We start from the raw sequence: 25,828 nt of genomic DNA on the forward strand, positions 1-25,828 counted from the left end.
TATAAAACATGGGGGTTGGCGGTCCATCCTAGGTCAGCCAGGGCAAATGCCCTACCGCTGCACCACTGCTTCGTCCCCGAGCATTCAGTTTTATTGGTTTTGTTGACCTTGGGTGACATCTATGCTACTTCGCCATCTAATTTGATGCGTTCCTTTTGGGGTGCTAGTATTGAAAGATTTGGAGGTGTTACAGTGCTACTGTATATGTAGTAGCATACACTCCTGAAATTCCAGGATCTGGGCTGCCAAGATGGTGGCTGTGGGACATTTCTGTGGTTGCCAACACTTTCAAAAGAAGACCCCAGAGTCCTCAGCCCCAAATACTAGCATACCTGAAGTTTTTGGTTGGTTGGGCTCCTCTGCAGAAATTGGGCCACTGGCATGCTGGCAACTGTGATTGTGAATAAAGCTGCTAAGACTTTGGCATGGTAGGCAATTGGCCTGCCAAGTCTTGGCCGGCCCTTACATAGGGTGTCTCTACTACCACCAGGGGTGATTTTTCAACAGAGGCACCAGTAAGCCCTGGAGTACTGCAAGTGTGGCCCAAACAAACAAAAAGTTCCCAGTTTGTGCTCCTTCCTTTAAGGTCTAGAAAGTTCCTTGCTGGCACCAGGGACAAGAATTCAGGAGATATCAGTTGATCAGCAATAATTTCTTAGAAAGATCTTCATCTAAAGAGTAAAAGATCTTTATCAAAATGTGAAAAAAAAAAGGATCAAATCATCTTTAAACGGGACCAACAAGGTCAGGAGAGGTTGCCCACAGTATGTACCACAATCAAAGTTTAGGGCAGCCAACATTACATCTCCTGGTGGGGGTGGGGGTTGGGAAGTGATTAAGCTTTTATTTTTCTTCAGACCTTTGATTGGGGAAGTATATTCCGTTCTCATCATGAGATAGGCACTTTCCCAACTTTGAAGGTGCCAGATTTTCACAAGGTCATTTGGCCTAGATATTTCTCCTCTTTCTTCCATCAATCTCTCTTTTTTCTCTGTCTCTCCCTCCCTTTCTCTCTTCCCCATTCGCTGTACCCCTGGAAATGTACATTTTGTCGAGAGACCCTAGAGCAAACAAATGAAACAACTGCACATATGCAGTTGCAGTACGAGACCTAAGGCATTTTCAAGCACATTCTTTTAAAAAGTCATTTCATAAGACTTTCTTAAGGGTAAGTTCTTTCGTAAGGGTAAGTTGACAACCACCTCCTTATCACTAGAACTTAAGGCACATTAACTCCCTTAAGAAATCCAAAATAGGGCTAGAGAGATAGCATGGAGGTAGGGGTTTGCCTTGCTTGCAGAAGGACAGTGGTTCGAATCCCGGCATCCCATATGGTCCTCAGAGCCTGCCAGGAGCGATTTCGTGTGTGTGTGTGTGTGTGTGTGTGTGTGTGTGTGTGTGTGTGTGTGTGTGTGTGTGGTGTGTGTTTTGGGTCACACCTGGTGGCAGTGCTCAGTGCTCAGGGGTTATTCCTGGCGCCAGGCTCAGAAATTGCTCCTGGCAGGCACGGGGGACCATATGGGACACCGATTAGAACCGATGACCTCCTTTATGAAAGGCAAACACCTTTACCTCCATGCTATCTCTCCGGCCCCCGGGAGAGATTTCTGAGCTTAGAGCCAGGAGTAAATTCCTGAGCGCTGCCGGGTGTGGCCCAAAAACCAACCCCCCTCCAAAAAAAAAAAAAAAAAAAAAAACCCAAACAAACCAAAACAAGAATCCAAAGTAAGTCTCAAGTCAAACTGCCAAAGACCCCAGAGGGGTCTCATGAGAACTCTTGAAAAACATGAACATATGCACAACACAGATGCAAATAGTGTTGCCCTCCTCAACATTTCCCAGGGCAGAGGGCCCGGAGCTGTGCACCAGCTAGCTTCTCGCAAAATCCAAAAAAAAAAAAAAAAAGGACACCTCTTTGGGGGACTGTGGCAGTAAATGCAGAAGGGCGGAGCAGAGTTAGGCTGCCAGATCATGAGTTTTGCAGCCTTTTGCCCTCAGGGTTCCCCTGCCAAGGTGGTCTCTCTAGGTGCAGCCGGAAATCCACGAACGATTCCCACATCAAGTCCTACTTCCTTGAGAGCCCTATCTATCCCGGGGCTGGCCTGGCCTGGGTGTCGCAGTGCCGCATCCACTCAGTCCCCAGCGGCCCGCACCCTCCGCGCCCGGACCAGAGACTCCCCTCCCAATTAGGCCCGAGAAAGCAGGTCGCTGCCAGGTGCAGCTCGCGCACGCGCAGGCGCGCGCACTCTTTTCCGCGGCGGAGGGAGCGCGCGGCGCGGCGCGGCACGCGGCGTCCTACAAGACGCGCTGACGTCCGCGGCGCCGCCAGTCAGTCGGCTCGGAGTGGGCCGGCTGTGCGCGCGTGTGCGCGTGCGTGTGCGTGGGGCGCCGCCGCCGCCGCCGCCGGGCCGGCTCTCGCGCGAGCGAGCCCTCGGCTGTGGTGTGGAGCGTCTTGGGCGGCGGCCGCCGGACGCGCAGCTGGGGCCTGACTGTCTGACTGACGGACGCCCTGGGGATGGGGCGCGTCGGGCCCGGCCCCTCTGCGGAGCGCGCGCGCACCCCGGGGGCTGCTGCTCAGTGACCGCGGCGGCAGCCACCCACCCCCGAGGCCGTTTCGCCGGGGGCCGCGCGCGGGCCATGCCGAGGAGCCGGGGCCGGGCCGGGCCTCGCTGACCCCTGCCGCCCATTTCCTCCCCTTCTCCCCGGGCCCCTCGGGCATGAGCTCCCGGCCGGCTCCGGCTCCGGCTCCGGCCGCGGGGATGCGGCTGCCCCAGCGCGGTGGGCCGCGGGCGCGCTCCGGGCCGCTGGGCCCGCGGTGCTGATCGCGTCGCTGCCGCGGCCGGGGCGCGGCCATGGAGGTGGTGGGCGACTTCGAGTACAACAAGCGGGACCTCGTGGGACACGGGGCCTTCGCCGTGGTCTTCCGGGGGCGGCACCGCCAGGTGAGCCCCGCCGGCGGGGCTCGAGGCCCGGGCTGCGCAGACCTGGGGGCGGCGGGGGCCCTCGCCCCACCCATGGGCAGCTCGACAGCTCTGCACCCCTCTGCGCCCTCTCTCCCTTGCACCGGACTGAGCTCGTTTCTGGAGGGCGCTGGCGTTCCAAAGGGCTGCTTCGGTTTGGGGGTTCGGGGTGTCGCCTTTGCTTGGCCAGCACTGGTTCTTTGCACACCCCGGGAGCCCCCCCTCATCTCATCTTCCTTTTTGTTTCTTTGGTTTTTGGGTCCCACCCGCAGCGCTCTGGGGTTCCTTCTGGCTCTTCTAGGCTCAGAGATCGCTCCTGGCAGGCTTGGGGATTCGAACCACCCGTCCTTCTGCATGCAAAGCAAACTTCTGCATGCAAACGCCCTACCTCCATGCTATCTTTCCGGCCTCTTCTTTTTGTTTTGTTTTGTTTTGTTTTGTTTATGGGCCGCCTCCTCCTCCGAGGAGGACTTTTCCCAGACGGTTCCCCCCGAGCTTGCCAGGAGCGATTTCTGAGCGTGGAGCCGGGAGGAACCCCTGAACGCTGTCGGGTGGGACCCCCTAAATCAAAAACTCAAAACAAATCCAGAGGGGGGGACTCTGTGGGGGTGCTGGGGGGAATCGAACCCCCGGTTGGTTGCGTGCAAAGCGAGTTCCGTACGTGCTGTGCTGTACTGTACGATCGCTGCTTCTTCGGCCACTCCTCCTCCCTTGGCTCGGAAACGGGGTCACCCGAGGTTTTGGAGTCTGAAGAATTTTGGCAGTTTTGGGGAGAGACTGAACGATCAATCGTGAAGGGGTTTTGGTAGTTGGGATTGCTACCCAGGGAAAGGGCGGTGCGCACCGTCTTTGAAACGGGCTACTTCTCTGATCAGATGAAGTAATAAATACGACTTTCCCCCCATTTATTATTAAAATCGCTTAATACTCAAGAAAAAAAAAAGTAAATAAAACATGGCTTAATTCTGCCAAGCCGTCAGATCCTGTTTTCTGTTAATGATACCACCAGCCGGTTTATTATCCACATTTCTTGGTAACATTTTAACCGTTATAAACTTGTTTTTTTCCACTTGGCGCTAGTTACTTTGTGGATCTCATATTTGTTTTCATAATGGTGTTGTGGAATGTAAGCTTGTTACACTGAGATTTATTGAAATCTTCCTGTTTGGAATGGAGAAGTCTCCCATCCTATTAAATTTACTAAAGTTTGTATCTTTATCTTTAAAGATTATTTTCCCGATGAATTATTTCTGTGGAAAACTATATGGGAGTAACACTTTTTTTTAAACATAATTTTCTTTTCAGAAAACGGATTGGGAAGTAGCTATTAAAAGTATTAATAAAAAGAACTTGTCAAAATCACAATTACTGCTTGGGAAGGAAATAAAAATCTTAAAGGTATGTTACGATATGTAATATTTTTATATTCGCTTGGAATATGTTTATTGCATGATGGCATCCCCAATTTTGGTAGTTGGACCAACGTTTGAGATTATTCACCTGTTGCTCTCATTTTTGCATGTTTAATCTTTCAAAACATCGAGCCATGGGAAACTTAAGAACAGATGTTTGTGACTCTTAGCCAACTTGGAAAAGTTTTATAAAAGTGGTTTGGTTAATTAAAGTTGTATTTATCTATTTAAGAAAAGACTTTTCCATATCTGGCAGCTCTCAGGGTTTCTTTCTGACTGCATTCAGGGCTCACTCCTGGCTAGATTTGGGGGTTGATATTATATAGTACTGGGCATTGAATCCAGGTTGGCCTGTGTAAGGCAAGTGCCCCTACCTGCTATACTGTCTTTCTAGTCCCAACTCATCTATAAAAAATTTTAAAAACATGGTAGTTAAAAGATATTTAAGTCCCATGTAAAGTCTGATAAGGCATATTTCTTACTCTTGTTTACTAAATTGTGGAATTATGTGTTTGTGGCTATAAGAATTACTTTATTTGCATATGAATTATATTAAAATTATAAGAACAGATATGAACATTTTATATTCTCAATTTCCTTGACAGGAACTTCAGCATGAAAATATTGTAGCACTCTATGATGTCCAGGTATCTTACTTTGATTTTTTTTTAAAAGTACATGTGTATTAGGGACTAATTGTACAAATTTAAATGAGTCTGATAGAAGTAGGATGTCACCCTTTGAAAAGATATTTCTTAAGTAATATGTTTAAAATAGCACAGTGCAATAGAGTAAAACAATAAAATGTAGTTTGAGTAGCTTGTTAACGATAGGTAACAGGAATAATACAATTTTAGATCTAGTAGATAAACCTTGATATATTTTTGATAAATATAGAAAGGATAAATATTGTGCACTATTAAAATTAGAGCTCTAGTTTTAATTGTAGTGATACTAGATGTGAAGCTAATCAAAACAAAGAAATTGCATATCTATTATTCTTATATGTGATATACCTTGTCATACAGTAGTGTTGTATTTATTTGTGGTGCGTAGAATGGATTCTGAGTAATTTTCTTTCTTTCTTGTTTTGGACCATTGTTTGGTGATGCCTAGGTAGTGCTTAGGGGCTATTTCTGCTCAGTCAGTGGTCATAGGTTGCTCCTAGTGCATTAGGGCCCATGGTGTGTACCTAAGATTGAACCTGGTATTCTGCATTCAGCTCATTGAGCTCTCTCTTCAGCCCTGAGTTATTTTCTCTTTCTCTTAATTTGAAAAATTTCCCCCAAAGTCTTTTCTTTCCTTTGCGATTTCTTTTTTTTTCTTTTTAAAATGCTATTTACTTTTAGGGGCTGGCGAGATAGCATGGAGGTAAGTCTTTTGCCTTCCATGCAGAAGGACGGTGGCTCAAATTCTGGCATCCTGTGTGGTCCCCTGTGCCTGCCGGGGCGATTTCTGAGTGTGGAGCCAGGAGTAACCCCTGAGCACTGCTGGGTGTGATCCAAAAACAAAAACCAAAAAAAAAATATTATTTACTTTTGGGCCATAGCAGACAATGCTCAGGGTTGATTTCTGGCTCTGTGTTCAGGAATCACTCCTGTTCTTGCTTCAGAGACTACATGGGATACTGGGGTTGAAACTTGGTTGGCTTTGCAAGGCAAGTGCCTCCCACTGTACTATTGTTCCCTGTATTTTCTTTGTGTTTTTGTTTTGTTTGTTTTAAGGCCACACCTGGTGGTGCTAAGAAATCACTCCCAGTAGGCCTGGATGCAGGGGATCAATCCTGGGTCAGCTGTGTGCAAGGCATACACCTATCTGATGTACTATCACTCTATGCCTGTGCACCATCTTTTTAAAGATTTACCTGTTGCTTTTATTTTTGCATGCTTGATCTTTCAAGTCATCGAGTCATGGGATACTTAAGGTGTTTGTGACTCTTAGACAACTTGGAAAAGTTATATAAAAGTGATTAATTTTTAAGCTGTGATATTTATTTGAGAAAAGACTTATTTTACATATGGCAGCTCTCAGGGCTTCTTCTTGGCTGCATTCAGGGATCACTCCTGACTAGATTTGGGGGTTCATATGTAGTACTGGGCATCGAACCCACATTAGCCCTGTGTAAGGCAAGAACACACCTGCTATACTGTCTTTCTAGTCCTAACTCATCTGTTAAAAATCTAAAAAACATGGTAGTTAAAAGATATTTAAGCCTCATATGAAGTCTGATGAGGCACATTTATTATTTTTTTTTGTGTGTGTGGTTTTTTGGGTCACACCCGGCAGTGCTCAGGGGTTACTCCTGGCTCCATGCTCAGAAATTGCTCCTGGCAGGCACGGGGGACCATATGGGACGCTGGGATTCAAACTGATGACCTCCTGCATGAAAGGCAAACGCCTTACCTCCATGCTATCTCTCCAGCCCCACATTTATTATTTTTGTATTTTTTTTTGACCACATCTGGTCATATTCAGCGCTTACTCCTGGCTTTGAGCTCAGGGGACCATATGAGGTACTAGGGTTCAAATTCTAGTTAGCTCTGTATAAGACCAATGCCCTCACCTGCTGTACTATATTTTTCCAGCCCCAGAATTTGTATTCTTTGAATAGTCACATTTAGGACTTGGATTTCTGGATTTTTTTTTTTTATAGAGGGTAGACTAATTTATTTATACACAGTGAAAGAAGTTCTTTATTTAGGGTTGGGGGCTACTCAGTTTGCATGCAGATCACACTGGTCACATGCTTGACCATCTGCCTTAACCTACGCACGGTCTTTCCAGCCAGGAGGGTTTCTTTATTATGACATACCTAATGGCACTTATTTATGATTGTTTTTACATAGACCATTCTTACAGATATTGTTTTGATTTACATTTCTCGATAAGTGCATTATTTTTGATGAAGTATCTGTTGAGCTCTTCTAATTCTTTGAATTTATTTTTTAAGTATTTTGAGGTCATACCCAGTGATGTTCAGGGGTTCCTGCTGGTTCTACACTCAGGAATTATGCCTGGCGGTGCTTGGGACCATATGGGTTGCCAGGGATCAAACTTGATTGGCTGCATGCAAGGCAAATGCCCTGCCTGCTGTTCTGTCACTCCATCCCCTTGTTCTTCTTTTTATATATTGGATATTAACTCTGTCAGATGTATGTTGTACAAATACTTCCAAATATTTAGAAGGACATATTTCATTTTAATGTTGCTGTGGAAAGCTGTAGTTAGATAAAATCCCATTTGTTTTTGCTTTTATTGAGGGAGAAGTTTGGGCCAATTCTGGCACTAATTAGGGACTACTACTTGCTCTAGTTGGGGGTTGCTCCCATTGGTGCATCTATTGATTGCTCCCATGTGGTCTCAGGAATTATACCTATACCTGGTCGTCTTCCATTGCTGAGTATGGGCTGCAGCCCACTCTATTTTTCCTCAACATAGAATTTTGCTTCTGTTTTCTTTGCCACTAGAGGAGAAAGTGCCACTGAAGCCAATAACTTGGGATGTTTTGCCTGAATTTCCTTTTATATATTTTATGACATTGGGTCTAACATAAAAAATCTGTAATTTATCTTGATTTAGCTTTTGTGCATGGTATGGGATAGTGACCCAATTCCATTTTTTTTTTGTTTGTTTTATTTTGGGGCCATACTTGGTGGTGCTCAGGGATTACCCGGGCTGGCTCAGATAACCATATTATAACCCATATTAACCATATTATAACCCAGGGATTGAACCTGGGTTGGCTACATGTAAGGAAAATGCCCTCCCCACTGTGCTACCACTCCAGCCCCCCCCCCCTTTTTTTGGTTATTGGTTATTCAGGCCACACCCATTTGATGCTCAGGGGTTACTCCTGGCTAAGTGTTCAGAAATTGCCCCTGGCTTGGGGGGGATCATATGGGATGCCGGGGGATCGAAACCGTGGTCCTTCCTTGGCTAGCGCTTGCAAGGCAGACACCTTACTTCTAGCGCCACCTCGCCGGCCCCCCAATTCCATTTTTTTTGTAAGTATCTCTTTAGTTTTCCTAGTGTCATTTGTTGAGATTTTCCTTTCTCCTTTTTAAGCTTTTTTTTTTTTTTACTTTTCTCCTTCCTCCCTCCATCCATCCCTTCATCCACAGATGTATATAATGGGCTCCACATCAAGACATGCTCTACCATTAAACTATATCTCTCATTTCTACAACTCTTTCTTTGCCCTATGTCTTCTCAAAACTCCCAGTTATTTGTATTTGACTTTGGGGGTTGGAGGAGATCCATCGGTGTTGTTCAGGACTTACTTCTGGCTCTGTGCTCAGGAGTCAATTCTGGAAGTGCTCAGGAGACCATATACAATCATGGTTTTTTTTTTTTTTTTCTGTATTCAACTATATTCATTGGGTAGTTTTGTTTCTTTGTATCATGTTCATGTTTGTTTTAGGTAATAGGGTAATGATTGTTTCGTAAAAAGTGTTTGATGAGGACCTGGAGAGATAGCACAGCAGTTTTTGCCTTGCAAGCAGCCGATCCAGGACCTAAGGTGGTTGGTTCGAATCCCGGTATCCAATATGGTTCCCCGTGCCTGCCAGGAGCTATTTCTGAGCAGACAGCCAGGAGTAACCCCTGAGCACCACCGGGTGTGGCCTAAAAACCAAAATAAATAAATAAATAAAAAAGTGTTTGATGGTTATGGAAGTAGCTCAAAAGGGTAGACCACACACATTTTATGCAGAAAGTCTGAGTTTGATCTCTGGGACTACATGATCTCCTAGGAATTCTGAGGTATAACCCCTGAGTAGTGTTGGGAGTAGCCTTTGAACACTGATGTGTGTGCCCTCAATCCACCACTATTGCAACAACAAAGTGCTTAGAAGTGTTTTGTTTTCTTCTTATTTTTTGAATAGTGTGAATGATAGATAATAATATTTTCTTTAAAAAATCATATATATATTTTAGTGATTCTAGGACTTGAATCCACTAAAACCCTCTCACACAGGCAGGGCAAATGTTCTACTACTGAAACAGACCTCCAGCTCTGAATAGGTCATTTTTGATGGTTTGGTAGTACTCATTAGTAAAACCATCTGAAACTAGGATTTTGTTTGGGATTTTGATATGTCAGTTTCCTATTGATTTTTTTTTTATAAAATATGTTCTGTTCAGGGCTGGAGAGATAGCATGGAGGTAAGGCGTTTGCCTTTCATGCAAGAGGTCATCGGTTCGAATCCCAGCGTCCCATATGGTCCCCCGTGCCTGCCAGGAGCAATTTCTGAGCATGGAGCCAGGAGTAACCCCTGAGCACTGCCGGGTGTGACCCAAAAACCACAAAAAAAAAAAAAAAAAAAAAAAAAAAAAAAAAAAAAAAAAATATGTTCTGTTCTAATTTAATCTGTTTCTAAAAATGCGCTAAATTCTTTAGATTCTCCAACAGTGGTGTAAAGTTGATTTTTTTTTTTTTTACATTTCTGTGGTACATGTTGGACCAGAGGGGTCCTCAAACTTTTTTTTTTTTTTTTTGTAGTTTTTTTTTTTTTGAGTCACACCCGGCAGTGCTCAGGGGTTACTCCTGGCTCCATGCTCAGAAATTGCTCCTGGCAGGCACGGGGGACCATATGGGACGCTGGGATTCGAACCGATGACCTCCTGCATGAAAGGCAAACACCTTACCTCCATGCTATCTCTCCAGCCCCTTCCTCAAACTTTTTAAACAGGGGTCCAGTTCACTGTCCTTCAGACCATTGGAGGGCTGGACTATAGTTTAAAAAAACTATGAACAAATTCCTTTGCACACTGTATATTCCTATGCACACTGCACATAGCTTATTTTGAAATAAAAAACAATGGGGACAAAATACTTAAAATGAAGAACAAATAAACTTGAATCCACACTATCCTAGTATATCAATGGGAACTATGGTCCTGCTTTTGGCCAGCCATACTTTAAGGACTTTTGCCTGACACTGAGAGGAAGAGTTAAGAGACAGAAAAAAGGAGGGGAGTTGGAGAATGCAGAGTACATTCCACATAGCCGCACTGTGACCTGGGCAAGTAAGCTGCTAAGCAGGACAGGCAGCGCTGCAAAAACCTGGCAGACCAGATAAATGTCCTCTGCTTGGCAGGCCACATGGCCCACAGGGTATAGTTGAGGACCCCTGTGATGGACCTTTTCCCCTTTTATTTCTGGTTAGAGAGATAGTGGAGTGGATAGGGCACTTGCCTTGTACAAAGCTGACCTAGGTTTGATTTTCTGGCACCCTATATGGTCCCCTGAGCCTGCCAGGATTGATCCCTGAATGCAGAGCCAGGAGTAAATCCTTAGTGTAGCTGGGTATGATTCAGAAACAACAAAAATATTTTTGGTAAGCTGTGTGAACCGATAACTTTTTTTTAATTTTGGTTTTTGGGTCACACCTGGCAGTACTCAAGGGTTACTCCTTCACCCCTGGCAGGCACGGGGGACCATATGGGATGGGATGCTGGGATTTGAACCACCATCCTTCTGCATGCAAGGCAAACACTCTACCTCCATGCTATCTCTCCGGCCCCAATGAACCGATAACTTTTATTAAATTCAATTCAGTTTTAAATAGTAAAAATGAAATAAAAAATAATCTACAAAAATGTTTAGAGTTTTATTATTGGGTACAGTTGTCATAAAATGTTGCAAAATTGCCTTATACATTTTTAATTTTTACTCTTAATTTCTGTAATTATCTACTTTTGTGCCAGTAGCAAACAGTACATTGACTGGTGCTCTGGTCTTAAAACTCTAATCCGGAATACTGTGCTAGTCATGTTCCCATTCTGTTCTACTGCTCTCCTTTTGCTTATGAAAAACCTTATTCTAAAGCACTTTATTCTGAATTTAAGATGTTGGTATATTTGCTAGAATGTTGCTATTTGCAAGGTATATTTGAAGTAATATTTTAGCAGTAGGCTCAAGTTAAACCAAATGGGACCCCAATTTAAAATTAGCACCAAAAATTTTGTTATTGGCTGGGATCTTAGTTAGTGATAAATAGGCCCCTGATTCAATCTCAAGCTTCCACTAAAAAGTTTTTTTTAAAGAATTTGTTAGTCATTGAATGATTTATTCAAGAATCAGATCTGCTATATAAATCACTGATACTAAAAACATAACTAGGGGAGGGAGAGAGGGAGGAAGAGAGAGAAGAGAGAGAGAAAGAGAGAAAAAGAGAGATTAGGGGTTAAGGCATGTCTTGCACAAGGCTCATCCCAGCTCTTGATCCCTGACACTACCACTTATGGTCGGTCCTCTTGAGTAACAGAAGTGATACCTGAGCACCACTAAGTGTAGCCCAAAAAGTGAAGTGAAAAAAGTGACTATTGTGATACAGTTTTATGTATTTTTGGTCCCAGGTATTGTACATAGGCCCTCATATATGAAAGAATGCACTCTACTATGAGCTATATCCTTGTCTCACTTTATTAGTAATGAAAATATTAATAGAAAATGTGCAGAAAGATAATAAAAGCTAATCATTTAATCTGTAACTATAATTAAAGTTTTGCAAAGAATTTTTCCTGTGATTTAAGTGATATTAAATGCTTCCTTTTAGGAATTACCCAACTCTGTCTTCCTGGTGATGGAGGTAGGTCTGATTATACAAATGTCTTTTATTTCTTGTTTTATTTATATATATATATATATTTTGTTTGTTTGTTTGTTTGTTTGCTTGTTTTTGGGTTATACCTCGTAGTGCTCATATTGACTCTTCACTCAGGAATCACTTATGGTGATGGGGTGTTGGGATCAAACCCAGGTCAGCTGTGTGAAAAGCACTTACTATCTCTCTGGCTTATTTTATTTTTGTTTGTTTTGGGGCCACACTCAGTGAAACTCAGTAGTTAATCCTGGCTCTGTGCTCAGAAGTCACTTCTGGTGATACTTGGGTTCCATGCTGGGGATCAAACATGCTATGGCTATGTGCAAGGAAAGAGCCACACCTGCTGTGCTATCGCTCTGGCCCCTATTTTAATATTTTTATGTTAAGGATAAACCCTAGGCTTCACATGGATGAATTATGTGTTCTTTTACTGAGCTGTAACCCTGGTTTGCAAGTTTCTATTTTATTTAAAATTAACTTTTCATGTGTGTTTTAAAATGGACATACTGTTAATTATAGTTTTGAGTTAATAAAGTTTATTCAGTGATTTCCTTCTTTACAAGAAATAAAATTAAAACTTTTTTTTATTTAATCATGTTTTCCACACTAGATTTACATTATGTGCTTTTTTACAAGTGCTGTTTTATAAATTAACTGATAATGAATTATACTGTTTTTGTTTTTGTTTTGGGGGGAGGGGCATACCTGGTGTTACTCAGGGCTTACTCCTAGCTCTGAACTCAGGGATTACTCCTGGTGGGGATTGGAGGACCTTATAGGAGACTGGGAATTGAACCCAGATCTGCTACATGCAAGACCTGCTGTACTATCTTTCTGCCCGCAAGGTTGGATTAATCTTAATTAATTTCCTTATTATAATTACTTTTTCTTTTCTGTAGTATTGCAATGGTGGAGACCTGGCAGATTATTTGCAAGGTAATGTGCATGTGTGTTTAAGAAAACTAGTACTGTAGATTTTTAAATCATGAGTAACTTCAGAAATGTTACCCTCTGTTCTATACATATATGCTAAAGAAATATTTGTATTTTTATTTAGCCATGGTCACTAGATTGCCTTATATACTTTCAACATTTAAAAAATGAAAAAGTTCCCCCAGCATCCCATATGGTCCCCCGAGCCAGGAGCGATTTTTGAGCGGATAGACAGGAGTAACCCCTGATCGTCACCGGGTATGGCCCAAAAAAACAAAACAAAACAAAACAAAAGTCAAGAATATATTTATGAGCAGGCTTGATTTTTTGTAAATTAATAGAGAGTTTTCAGTCTCTCAACTACCACACTGAAAGTAGCCCCTGAGCACTTTTAGATATGACCCCCCCCAGACCAAAGAGAAAAAGACATCCCCCCAACACAAATAAGCTTTTTTTTGGGATTATAAATAACACAACTTATTTTGAGTCATTGGTAAGATTTTTAATACTATAGTTACTTGAAATTCAGCATCTAAAATGTATACATGTGGGACATAAAGCATTCAAATCAAATCTGTTTAGTCCTTCAAAAAACTTTTTGGTGAGGGTGGGTGTTGGGTCATAACTAGCAATGCTTATGGCTTACTTTTGGCTTTGTGTTCAGGGATCACTTTTGGTGTTATTTGGGGTACCATATGACCTGGGAATAAAACCAGGGTTGGCTGTGTGCAAGGCCTTAATCTCTAGTCAATACCCACCCCAAAGTATTTGAAAAAATGTTAATGAGACTCTAATTTACTTGTCATTACTAAAAAATGTTGAAATGCACAGAAAGATAATGAAGGTTAAAAATTTATGATGTAGATGTTGGCAGTAAAAATACTGGTAAGATATACACATAGTAGAGGCATCTATAGCTTATAGAAGAGAAGCAGAACACAAGTGTTAAATTTCACCTAGTAATCAAGGAATAAAATTTAAAATGAATTATCAAAATCTTAAAACATTGGGACCCTTCCAAGTGAAGGAGTGGTGGTAGAGGGGCCACTGATAGCAATTCTCGATTGCTATTAAATTCTATTAAATTGCTATTGCTATTAAATTTAGTCGAGGACTCTTAAGATGTGGGTCCTGCAGTACTGAATACTGGAGAGCCCATTTCAGTACTGCTTGGGGACCTCTAGGGCTATTTCCAGTGAAGCTTGGTGTAGTAGAGCATATGGTACTGGGAACTGAACCCAAGTCAGATATATCCTTGCCTTGTTACAGTCTTAACACCTGGTCCTTCTTGTTTAAAGAATTCTGTAAAAATAATTCTATTTAGGGGATGGAGCAGTGGTACAGCTCTAGGGCGTTTGCCTTGCACATGGCAGACCTAGGACGGACTGTGGTTCGATCCCCAGCATCCCATATGGTCGGTCCTCCAAGCCACGAGCGATTTCTGAGCACATAGCCAGGAGTAACCCCTGAGCATCTCTGGGTGTGGCCCAAAAACCAAAAAAAAAAAAAAAATTCTGTTTGTTTTTCCCCTTCCTTTTGCTGCTGTTTTGATGACAAGCAGTCATACAAACATGCCTAGATCATTTGATTGTGCTTGTTGGGGATCACACATCTTGCTGTGGTGCCAAGAGCCTCAACTAGCAGAGTTGTTAGGACCATGCTCATTTGTGGTGTAATTTGCTTCTAAATCATTCTGAATCACCCAGGACATCAAGATATCAAAAATATTTACTATGTAAAATAATACTTACATTTAAGAGATATGTAAAAATAATATAATACCTGCTCTCATTTTTAATAAAAATATAGTATAAATACAGTTGAAATTCCCTGTAAGCCTTTCTGAAGTCTCACTCATTCCTTTTCTTTGTTTTTCTGTTTGTGTGTGGTGAGGGAAGAGGGAAAAATACCTACCCATGTCTGTTCTCAGGGCTTAATCCTAGCTCCGTGCTCAGGTATTACTTCTGGCTAGATTGAGGAGCCCCATGTAGTACCAGGGATTGAAATCGTATAGGCCATATGCATGACTTCTACTACTGCCCTACCCAGTATACTATCTTTCTGGCCCCACCACTTCTATTCTTTTTTTGGCGCCACTGAGAGGTTACCCCTAGTTCTGAGCTCAGAAATTACTCTTGGCAGACTCGAGGGACTATATGGGATGTGGGGATCGAATCCAGATCTGTCCCAGGTCAGCCGCATGCAAGGCAAACACCCTACTGCTGTGCTATCACTCCAGCCCCACCACTTCTATTCTTAACAGCTATAATCCTGAATTTGATACTTTAATGAGGTTTTTTTTTTTTTTTTTTTTTTTGCCTTGTTTTATGGCCGCACCTGGTTATGCTTCAGAGCTACTCTTGCCTCTGCATTCAGGTCATTTCTGACTATTTGAGGAAGAATTTGTGGTATCAGTGATGAACTGGGGTGAGCTGTTTTCAAGACCAGGGCCTTAAAACTCTTACACTCTGGCACCCTGAGTTTTTTTTTTTTTGGGGGGGGGGAGGGTTGGACCACACCTGGCAGTGCTCAGGGATTACTCCTGGCTCTGCACTCAGAAATCACTCCTGGTGGGTTTGGGGGACCACATGGAATGCCAGGAATTGAACCACCATCTGTCCTGGGTTGATTGCGTGCAAGGCAAATGCCCTACCACTGTGCTATCTCTCTGCCCCTTGAGTGTTTATGTATTTATTCCCAACTGAGATTTTATTTTTAACACTGAGTATTTGGCAAATATGTAGTATTTATTTAGTTTCAGGTATATAATATAATTCAGTATTTTTATTTATTGTGATATGATCACTACACTCAGTCTAGTTAATATCCAGTCCTGAGATTATTTAGTAGAGGGCACTTTTAAATAGCCATCAGATGACAAAGGGACCATCAGAGCTATAGTAGTGTTCAGGAACCCACGAAGTTCCAAGGATGGAACTCAAGAATTTACACTTGGAAAGTAAGTATTATATTGCTAAACTACATATCAACCCTCTGAATGAGGTTCCTTTAAAAAAACATAGTCTGCTAAGGCTGGGAATAAGTTCAGTGATAGAGCCTTGCAAGTGTGAAGTCTGAGACCTTAGGTTTGATCCTTGCTACCACAGGGATGGAATAAATGATCTTTAACATGCCTTATTCACTGTAGACAGAATGCAGTACTTGTGGAAAGAGTTAAGCTAGAAGACACCCTGCTTCTGCTTTCTTGCCAGTCTCTCTGAATCTTGGGTTTCTTGGCATGCATAGTGATCCAATTAAAACACCCATCCTCTGGGGTCAGATTGAGTGGCACCTTATCACTTTATATCCCTCATTGAGTATCAGTTTCATTTATTAACAGAAGTCTATTTACTTGTTATGGGCACTACTGTTGGTTTCATAACTATAAGTTACAGTCATTTTGTCTATGATGTTGAGCTCTGTATTCTATATTCCAGAACAATAATGTTAGGAAACTAGAATGAGCAGATAAGCTTAAATGTTAGAGGGAGTCAAGAATAGTACAGTTAACAGCGAGTGGCTACTGTTTACATCATTTGCAGTGTGACATTATTTAACTTCTCTCTGGTCCCTGCTCTGCCACAATCCTTAGGGTATGTCTTGTAGTTTGAAAGCTTTTATAAAGAATTTAAGAAAATTAATTTGGTCCTCAAGGATTTGTCTAGCTATTCTACCTAATATGGTAAGTACTGACCATACAATGGAGTTATTAGTTCTTGAAAAGTTAGTTTGACTTGAAATGTGGTAAATAGGGGCCGGGTGGTGGCGCTAGAGGTAAGGTGCCTGCCTTGCCTGCGCTAGCCTAGGACGGACCGTGGTTCGATCCCCCGGCGTCCCATATGGTCCCCCAAGCCAGGAGCGACTTCTGAGCGCATAGCCAGGAGTAACCCCTGAGCGTCAAATGGGTGTGGCCCAAAAACCAAAAAAAAAAAAAAAAAAAGAAATGTGGTAAATAAAAGATATGTATGGCTTTTAAACACTTCATAGGAAGAAATATCTCCTTAAGTTTTTAATGTGATTACAAGTTGAAATGATGGTATTTTAAGTATAATTTCACCTGTGTGTTTTCACTTTTTTTTTTTTGTTTGTTTTTGTTTTTGTTTTGGGGCCACACCCGGCAGTACTCACGGGTTACTCCTGGCTATCTGCTCAGAAATAGCTCCTGGCAGGGATGGGGGACCATATGGGATGCTGGGATTCAAACCAACCACCTTAGGTCCTGGGTCGTATGCTTGCAAGGCAAACGCCGCTATGCTATCTCTCCGGCCCTGTGTTTTCACTTTTTAAAATGTATCTATTAGCAAAGTTAAGTGAATGAGGGAGATAGCTCAAAGGGTAGGAATGCATGCTTTCATGATCGACTCCTAGGTTCAGTCTCCTGCACTGCTTGGTTCCCTCCTGAGCAGCTCCTTTAAACACAGGGCACTTTTAGTTGTCACCCACAAAACAAATGACATAATATATATGGCTCACATAACATTTACATTGGAGAGCCTGATCTATAAAGTATGAAATATTTAAATAATACCAGGGTGATATGGTGCATTTTATAACAGTAGTTGTTTGTTTATTCTTTTATTTGCTTTGATGAATAAAGTACCTTTCACGTTTTAAAAAACAAAACAAATTTCTTCAATTGCAAGTTTAAAATAAATCAAACTCTGAATTATTAAGTTATACTTTGATATATTTTGCAAATTTCTTTATGTGTGACAGCTTGCTATATGGCTAGATCTAGAGAGCATCTTGCTGACTAAGAAGAGAGACTTCATATTGCAGGATATACAGAAATTAGGGGAATAACATGCCCAATGACAACCACCACGAGAACTATTCTTCAGTAGCAAGTATTCCAAAGGCAGGGGGACTCTGGGATGGTAGTGTGCAAGTGGTCATTCTTAATGGGAGGGTATGGCACAGAAATGCGTTATGTATGAAGTACCATTAATAACAGTATTGTAAACCATGGTACCTAAAATTAAAAAAGGCTTACTCTTGGGATGGCTCAAGTTTTTATTCATTCAGAAGATTTTTGATAATTGACAGTACCTTTAAAACATTTTTAACATTGATATTTTCATTTATGGTATTGTGTTGAGAAGTACAAGTGCTTTATTTGTAGAAATTGTGACTATTTACTATAGATTGCACCTCAAATAGCTGAAACTAGACCCCCTCAATATGGGAATTGGGATTTGAACTCAATAAAAATTTTAAGTATATTCAAAGTATGGTATTGGGCAGAGGTACAAGTTAAAAGCAGCTACAATCAATAAACGTTTTTAGCTCTAGAATGAAATACTCATTTAAAATGTTGATGTTGCGGCCCGAGAAATAGCATGGAGATAGGGATTTGCCTTGCATGCAGAAGGACGGTGGTTTGAATCCCAACATCCCATATGGTCTTCCGAGCCTTCCAGGAGTGATTTCTGAGCGTAGAGCCAGGAGTAACCCCTGAGTACTGTTGGGTGTGACCCAAACCCCCCCCCCCAAAATTAATATTTTGGAGCTGGAGAGATAGCACAATGGTAGGGTGTTTGCCTTGCTGCGGCGAATCCAGAACAGATGGTTCGAATCCTGGCATCCCAGGCACCCTGTGCCTGCCAGGAGGGATTTCTGAGTGCAGAGCCAGGAGTGACACCTGAGTGCTGCTGGGTGTGACTCAAAAACCTAAATAAATAAATAAAGTTGATGTTTTTTATTTGTACAGCTTAAGATTCTAAACAGATTCTAGAGCCATATGCAAAAATATGTAAGGGATATAATAGACTCATGGATATTAAATCCCTATTGTAGATTGAAGAAATTACACTTGTAAATTTTAGATCCATTGTAACAAAAAGTACATAATAAAAACTTTCTTTTCCTTTTGGGTCATACTTGGAAGGGCTCAGGGGTTACTCCTGGCTCTACATTCGGGAATTATTCCTGGTGGTGCTTGGGGGACTGTATGGGGATGTGAGGATTCAACCTGCATTGGGCATGTGCAAGCCAAGAGCCTTACACACCGTACTATCACTCTGGTCCCAACTACTTACTCAATTTGGGTACATATTATATATCAGATTTTAAAAATATCCTGCATTGGGTCCAAATGGATATTTATATCTTTCCTGAGCACAGAGCCAGGAGTAACTCCTGATCCTCCTTGGGTATATTCCCTTAATGGATATCCTTTGTTATTAAATTAAAATAATTTTTCATCATTATTAATGTGCTCTCTTATTTGGCCATCATAGCAATCCAATGTGGTTAGTTTTTTTTTAGCTTTGTATAGATGAGTCTCATTCATGGCCCTTATATCATACTTTTGCAGTAGTGAAAACAAGTTAGACATTTCCTTATATAGATACATTTAGTTATGAATGATGCTGTGGTGGGTCAGAGGTATTAGGGACATGGGAGAGATTAAAGTAGAGAAATGTAGTTGGCATATATGCCTGAGAAATAGTGCTAATGTTTAGGGTTCTCCAAAGACTTTAGTTGTTTTTAATTTCTGCTCATGTAATGGTTGAAATTAAGTAATTTACCCCAGATATTTGACTAATATGAAACGGCATTTGTTCAAGATATTATACTTATATCAACTTTTATTTAGTTTGTTGAGGGACCCTTATATTTGTTTAGTATTTTTTTATATTTAGAGTAATCTGAATATCTTTATCAATAAAAGCGGAACACTAATGAAAGCAAAAGGCACAAATACAAATCAGTTTTCTTTGCAGCAGCTTAAAAGTTTTGAGATGTAAGGGGCCAGAAAGCAAGTGAGTAAAGTGCTTGCCTTGCACACAGCTGACCTTAGTTGGATTCCTGACACCCCATGACACTCTTAGCTCTTCAGGAGTAATCGTCAAGAAAAGAGTCAGGAATAATCCTCAAGAAAAGAGCCAGGAGTAAGTGCTGAGTATAGTCAGGTATGAACCCCAAACAAAAAACAAAACAAATAAGATTTATTCTAAAATTTTTGAGATATCTCCCACTTCATAGACTTACTTTATTACTGTGCTCAGAATCCCCCCTCCCTTCCCAGAAATCAAGAATTTAAGTTACTAAAGTAAAATAATGAGGAAAAAGGGGCCAATTCTAGTTCCTATTCTTTCCATGTTGATAAGAGTATATAGATGATATCTTGATCTTGGATGCTAAATATTTATGTGGCTCCTTTTTTAACTAGCTAAAGGAACTCTCAGTGAAGATACTATCAGAGTGTTTCTGCATCAGATCGCAGCTGCCATGCGAATTCTACACAGCAAAGGAATAATCCATAGGGATCTCAAGCCACAGAATATATTGCTATCTTACGCTAATCGCAGAAAGTCAAGTATCAGTGGTATTCGCATCAAAATAGGTAAGTGAGGGGCTGGAATGATAGCACAGTGATAGAGCATTTGTCTTACGTGTGGTGGACCCAGGATGGACCCAGGTTTGATTCCTGCTATCCATGTGATCCCCGGAACCTGCCAGGAATGATTTCTGAGCTCAGAGTCAGGAGTAACCCCTGAGCACTGCCGGTGTGGCCCATTAAAAAAAAAAAAAAAAAAGGTATGATAATGATTTGTTTCAAGAAAATAACTTTTTTAAATTTATTATTTAAAAATTTCAGTTCAACTTTATAAGTATAGTGGATTTTAGTGATACACTTTGAGTTCTGTAAGGTATACTTAGATATATGAGCAGCTCTTTATATATTGACAGCATGTGCTAACTCAGCATTAAAGGAGTCATAAATCCCAATAGCCAAGATTTCATCAGAGATAGGCTGATGTATTATGGTTACTGGCAGCCAACCCTGGTTCCTCATAGATCTAACAGGCTCTAAGAAGCATTGTGTAGTTTTGCCTTTATAGTTGGTAATATTTTAGTGTTCTTATATTTCAGAATTTGAAAAACTTTATAAAGCTTGATTTAAAAAGATTTTCTCATGGTTATTAGAAAAATAATTTTTTAAATCAGCATTTTAAGAGATTCCTGGTACTACATAGATTATACTTGTTATCTGAAAAAGGAAACAACAATGAGTTTATGTACTTGGTATAGATGGCTAGATAATTATATTAATAAATTATGTATTATAATCAGCATGTTTTTGACAAAGGTTGGTGCCCCTTGGTTAGGAAACTAGTAGATTAATGATTTGTACAATCAGAGATCACTCTCTTAGCTTATTAAAATTGTAGTAATTGCTTTTTCTTTGGAGGATAGTCTTATTCAATAAGCTGTTAAGGTCTTATTATTCTTTTGTGACCTCTTGTGTCTTGAGGAATCATATTATCAATGTTAGTGTGAGCAAAGCTATCATTTGTTTTTCTCCTTTTTATTTTTTGAAATAGCGGATTTTGGGTTTGCTCGTTACCTACATAGTAACATGATGGCTGCAACACTCTGTGGGTCCCCGATGTACATGGTGAGTGTTTGTGTTTTTAAAGTGGTTTTAATGCACAAGCCATAAGCATTTGATTTGAAGTACAATGTTGCTGTTTCCAAGTAAGGCATGGTTTTATATAAGTATGACTTGAGAGTTAAATTACTATGTTAATTATTATAAATATATATTAAAAATTCTTTGCTTTAACATACTAGTGGAGTGTAAAAGAAAATTGTTCATTGTGTTTTTCTAAAAAGATTAGTTATTATAGTAGAAATCCCCACTGTAATTGAAAACAGAAACTTATGGTGCCAGAGAGATAGCTCAATGGGCTAAATAAATAAACACATGCTTTATTTTGCAGGAGGCCTGGGTTTGATCCCTGGCATTGCATGGTCCCCCAGCATTGTTAGGAGCTATCCCAAAGCACAGAGTCTGGAGTAGCCCTAACACTGTCTCAGGTGTGGTCCCTCCCAAATAAACAAAAGGCAAATAAAAACAGGCTAAGTACAGTTATTTTATACTTGATGAGCATGTTAGAAATATTTAAAAAAAATTATATGTGGGTACCTCTTTAGCTTTAAGATAAGTTGTCTCTTGAAAAGATACTTTAGTGTAGAAGTTTTTCAATTAGTGTCATACTAAAAATCGAAGAATCTTATATTATTCTTTCCTATGTCATATCTGATAGAGTGAAGTTATGAAATTTCTGCTTTATTTGGTTTGTGATGGTGCCATGCCTATAGTTGTCCTCAGGGACTATTGACTTGTATTCAGGGATCTCTCACAGCAATTTTTGGGAAAGCACATGTCATGCTGGGGATCAAATCTAGATCTCTTGACCCCTCACCCAAGGGAAAAAAAATTTTATCAAGTAGTGTGACTAGAAAATATAGAAGGAATAAGAAAGTGGTATGTTGGGCCCGGAGAGATAGCACAGTGGCGTTTGCCTTGCAAGCAGCCGTCGATCCAGCACCAAAGGTGGTTGGTTCGAATACCGGTGTCCCATATAGTCCCCCGTGCCTGCCAGGAGCTATTTCTGAGCAGACAGCCAGGAGTAACCCCTGAGCACTGCTGGGTGTGGCCCAAAAACCAAAAAAAAAAAAAAAAAAAAAAAAAAAGTGGTATGCCGGGGTCGGAGAGATAGCATGGAGGTAAGGTGTTTGCCTTTCATGCAGGAGGTCATCAGTTCGAATCCCGGAGTCCCATATGGTCCCCCGTGCCTGCCAGGAGCAATTTCTGAGCGTGAAGCCAGGAATAACCCCTGAGCACTGCCGGGTGTGACCCAAAAACACACACACACACACACACACACACACACACACACAAAAAAAAAAAAAAAAAAAAAGAAAGTGGTATGCCTGGAAAATACTGTTCCACAATCTTTAAATTTATCTGACATTTTTATATAATGTTTTTTTTTTTTATTCAGTATATGTGTGTGTATGAGGTGGAGAGATGCATGAGAGAGTGAGAGTATTCTATTGTGTAGATGTACCATAGTTATTTCATTTTAATTTTTTAATTGACTTTATTTAAAGAATGCATTACATAGTTGACTGCAATATGTTTATTTCAGTTTCTTATGTGTAGCTGACCAGTTTTCTCAGTACTTTTGGAAGATTTTTCTTGCTCCATGTCAATTTTTTTTGCTCCTTTAAAAAAAAGGAGTTGGGCCCGGGGAGATAGCACAGTGGCGTTTGCCTTGCAAGCAGCCGCCGATCCAGCACCAAAGGTGGTTGGTTCGAATCCCGGTGTCCCATATGTTCCCCGGTGCCTGCCAGGAGCTATTTCTGAGCAGACAGCCAGGAGTAACCCCTGAGCAACGCCGGGTATGGCCCAAAAACAACAACAACAACAAAAAAAACCCAAAAAAAAAAAAACAAATAAAAAAAAGGAATTAAAAGTTAATTTGTCATATAACTGGGTATCTGTCTCAGGATATTCAATTTAGTTTCACTGATTGGAGAGCCTCTTTTTCCAATCATGCCATTTTAATTACTACCACTTTGTAGTACATTTTAAAGTTGGGAAGGTGATGCCCCATTTTCTTTTTTCCAAGGATTGCTTTAATTATTTGTGGAGGTTTATTGTCACACATGAATTTTAAGGAATGTTTGCTGTATTTCTTTGAAAAACATTATGGATGTTCTTATAGGAACTGCATTAAATCTGTACAATGCTTTGGGGGAATATTGCCATTTTAATGTCAATCCTCCCAATCTATGAGCAAGGGGATGTGTTTCCATTTTCTTATGTTTTCTTTTAATCTCAAAGTAGCATTTTGTAGTTTGTATATATCTTTCACTTCTTTAGTTAAGTTGATTCCTAGGAACTTGATTTTCTGAGGAACAATTGTGAATGGGTTGTTGTCTTTAATCTTTCTTCTCTTTCATTATTTGTATAAAAGAAAGTCATAGACTTTTGTGTGTTAATTTTGTAGGCTGCCACTTTACTGCAAAAATCTTTTCATTTCTAGAAATTTTTTTGAAGAGCTTTTAGGATTTTCTATATATAACATTATTAGATTTTCTAAATATAGTATCAATTTTTAAAATATGGTATCATTTGCTGTATCATCTGCAAATAGTGAGAATTTGACTTCTTCCCTTCTTATCTAGATGCCCTTGATATCTTTTTCTTGCCTAATTGTGATGGCAAGTACTTCCAGTACTATATTGAATAGAACTGATGAGAATATCTTTTGCCTGATCTTAGAGGGAAAGCTTTTAGATTTTATCCACCAAGTATAATTAATGTATGCTATGGGCTTGTGGTAATTGGATTTGACTATTTTGAGCAAAGTTCCTTCTGTTCTCTTTTTTTTTTTTTGGGGGGGGGGCACACCCAGTGGTGCTCAGGGGTTACTCCTGGCTCTGCACTCAGAAATAGCTCCTGGCAGGCTCTGGGGACCATATGGGATGCCGGGAATCAAACCCGGGTCTATCCTGGGTCTGCCATGTGCAAGGGAAATGTGTGGTATTTCTGAATGTCAGTCTGTTTTAGTTGTGGTCATAAAAGATTGCAGTAAGAAAACCTTACTTCCTCTGTCAGTCATCTTTCAATGACTGACTTTTCAGTACTTTTCAGAAACATCTAGCTTGTGATACTCTAGAATGTCTTCTGTAATTCCACCATCAAAATATATTTTTTCAAAAAAATTTTAATGGTGTTAATGGTTGTTAAGGATCTTGAAATAACCTTCTTTGATTCCACAACTCCTCCATCTTGTCTGGCCTTGTACTCATGTGATATCTTCCTCTTTCATTGGCATATGTAACAGTCAAAGTCTTGAAAGTTTTTGGTGTTGGGATTTGTTTTTATGGGGGGATAGTTTGGTGACTCAAGCAGTTCTCTGGAATATAGGGGCCACTCTCAGCAATAGTTACCTGGGATCTCAGGGCTCAGTGCTCAAAAACTTCAGAGCTTCTTGGACTCAGTGGTTGGGGATCACAGTGCCTAGATCATGTAAAACACTTTAACCTATCTTTTTAGCTCTATTAGTTGGATATTTTACTATCACCTAGCCCTTGAGCATTTCCTATTGCCCCAAATAACTCTTTTCATTTGTTGTTTCAAACCTCTGATGAAGAGTAGTAGTTAGGGCTCTTTGGCTGACTCTTAGACATGGTGGAAGGAAAGACTTTATTTTGGAGGGTATGAGGTTGTTATATCCAGAAGTGCTCAAGACTTATTCCTGGGGGCCAGAGAGATAGCACAGTGATAGGGTGGTTTGCCTTGCATGCAGCCAATCCATGACGGATGGTGGTTCAAATCCCGGCATCCCATAGGGTCCCCCCAAACCTGCCAGGAGCACTTTCTGAGCACAGAGCCAGGAGAAACCCTTGAGCACCACCGGGTGTGACCCAAAAAGGGGGGTGGGAGGGAGATGGAGGACATTGGTGATGGGAATGTTGCACTGGTGAAGAAGGTGTTCTTTTTATGACTTAAATCCAACACAATCATGTTTGTAATCATGGTGCTTAAATAAAAATATTATTAAACTCTTAAAAACAAACAAACAAACAAACAAAAAGACTTCTGCTCTGAGCCGGGGTCACCCATGGTGGGGCTGGGGGAGCCCTCTTGAATCCCAAGGATCCAAACTGGGTTGGATGTTGCAAAAGCTAACACTCTACCCGTAGTACTATCACTCCAGCCCCATATAAACTTAAGAAGAAGCTTACCCAACAGCAACTATGGATAGCAAGGTAAAATGCTTTTTGTTTTTCGACTACACTCAGTTATTCTCAGAAATTACTCCTGATAGGGCCTGGGGAACCATATCAGGTGCCACTTTTGAACCCTGGTCAACTGCATGCAAGGCAAGCACCCTGTGTGCTCTATTACATCTCCTGCCTCAAATGCTTTTACTTTTCTTGTCTGTTTTGATTGTTTTTTTTTTTTTTTTTTTTTTTTTTTTTTTTTTTTTTTGGGAGGGCACCGTTGGTGCTCAGGGTTTTGTCTGACTACACTTGGAATTACTCATGGTGAATGCCTTTACTTTTAATACAGCTTTTATTGTTACGCTTTGTGTCAGTCTTTTTTTTT

General features: G+C 41.0%; 1 protein-coding gene across 1 annotated transcript in view; it reads left to right on the top strand.

The window, feature by feature from the left end:
* The first annotated feature begins 2,843 nt into the window (after positions 1 to 2,843).
* Positions 2,844 to 25,828, top strand: part of ULK2 (unc-51 like autophagy activating kinase 2) — a 96,145-nt gene continuing 73,160 nt past the window's right edge. The window contains 7 exon segments of the mRNA XM_049776826.1: positions 2,844 to 2,942; positions 4,266 to 4,358; positions 4,978 to 5,019; positions 11,932 to 11,964; positions 12,879 to 12,915; positions 20,087 to 20,260; positions 21,243 to 21,316. Of these exon segments, the coding sequence (XP_049632783.1) occupies positions 2,853 to 2,942; positions 4,266 to 4,358; positions 4,978 to 5,019; positions 11,932 to 11,964; positions 12,879 to 12,915; positions 20,087 to 20,260; positions 21,243 to 21,316 (543 nt within the window). The 5' untranslated portion in view covers positions 2,844 to 2,852.

Source organism: Suncus etruscus, chromosome 7 (assembly GCF_024139225.1).
Source record: "Suncus etruscus isolate mSunEtr1 chromosome 7, mSunEtr1.pri.cur, whole genome shotgun sequence".
NCBI classification, from domain to species: Eukaryota; Metazoa; Chordata; class Mammalia; order Eulipotyphla; family Soricidae; genus Suncus; species Suncus etruscus.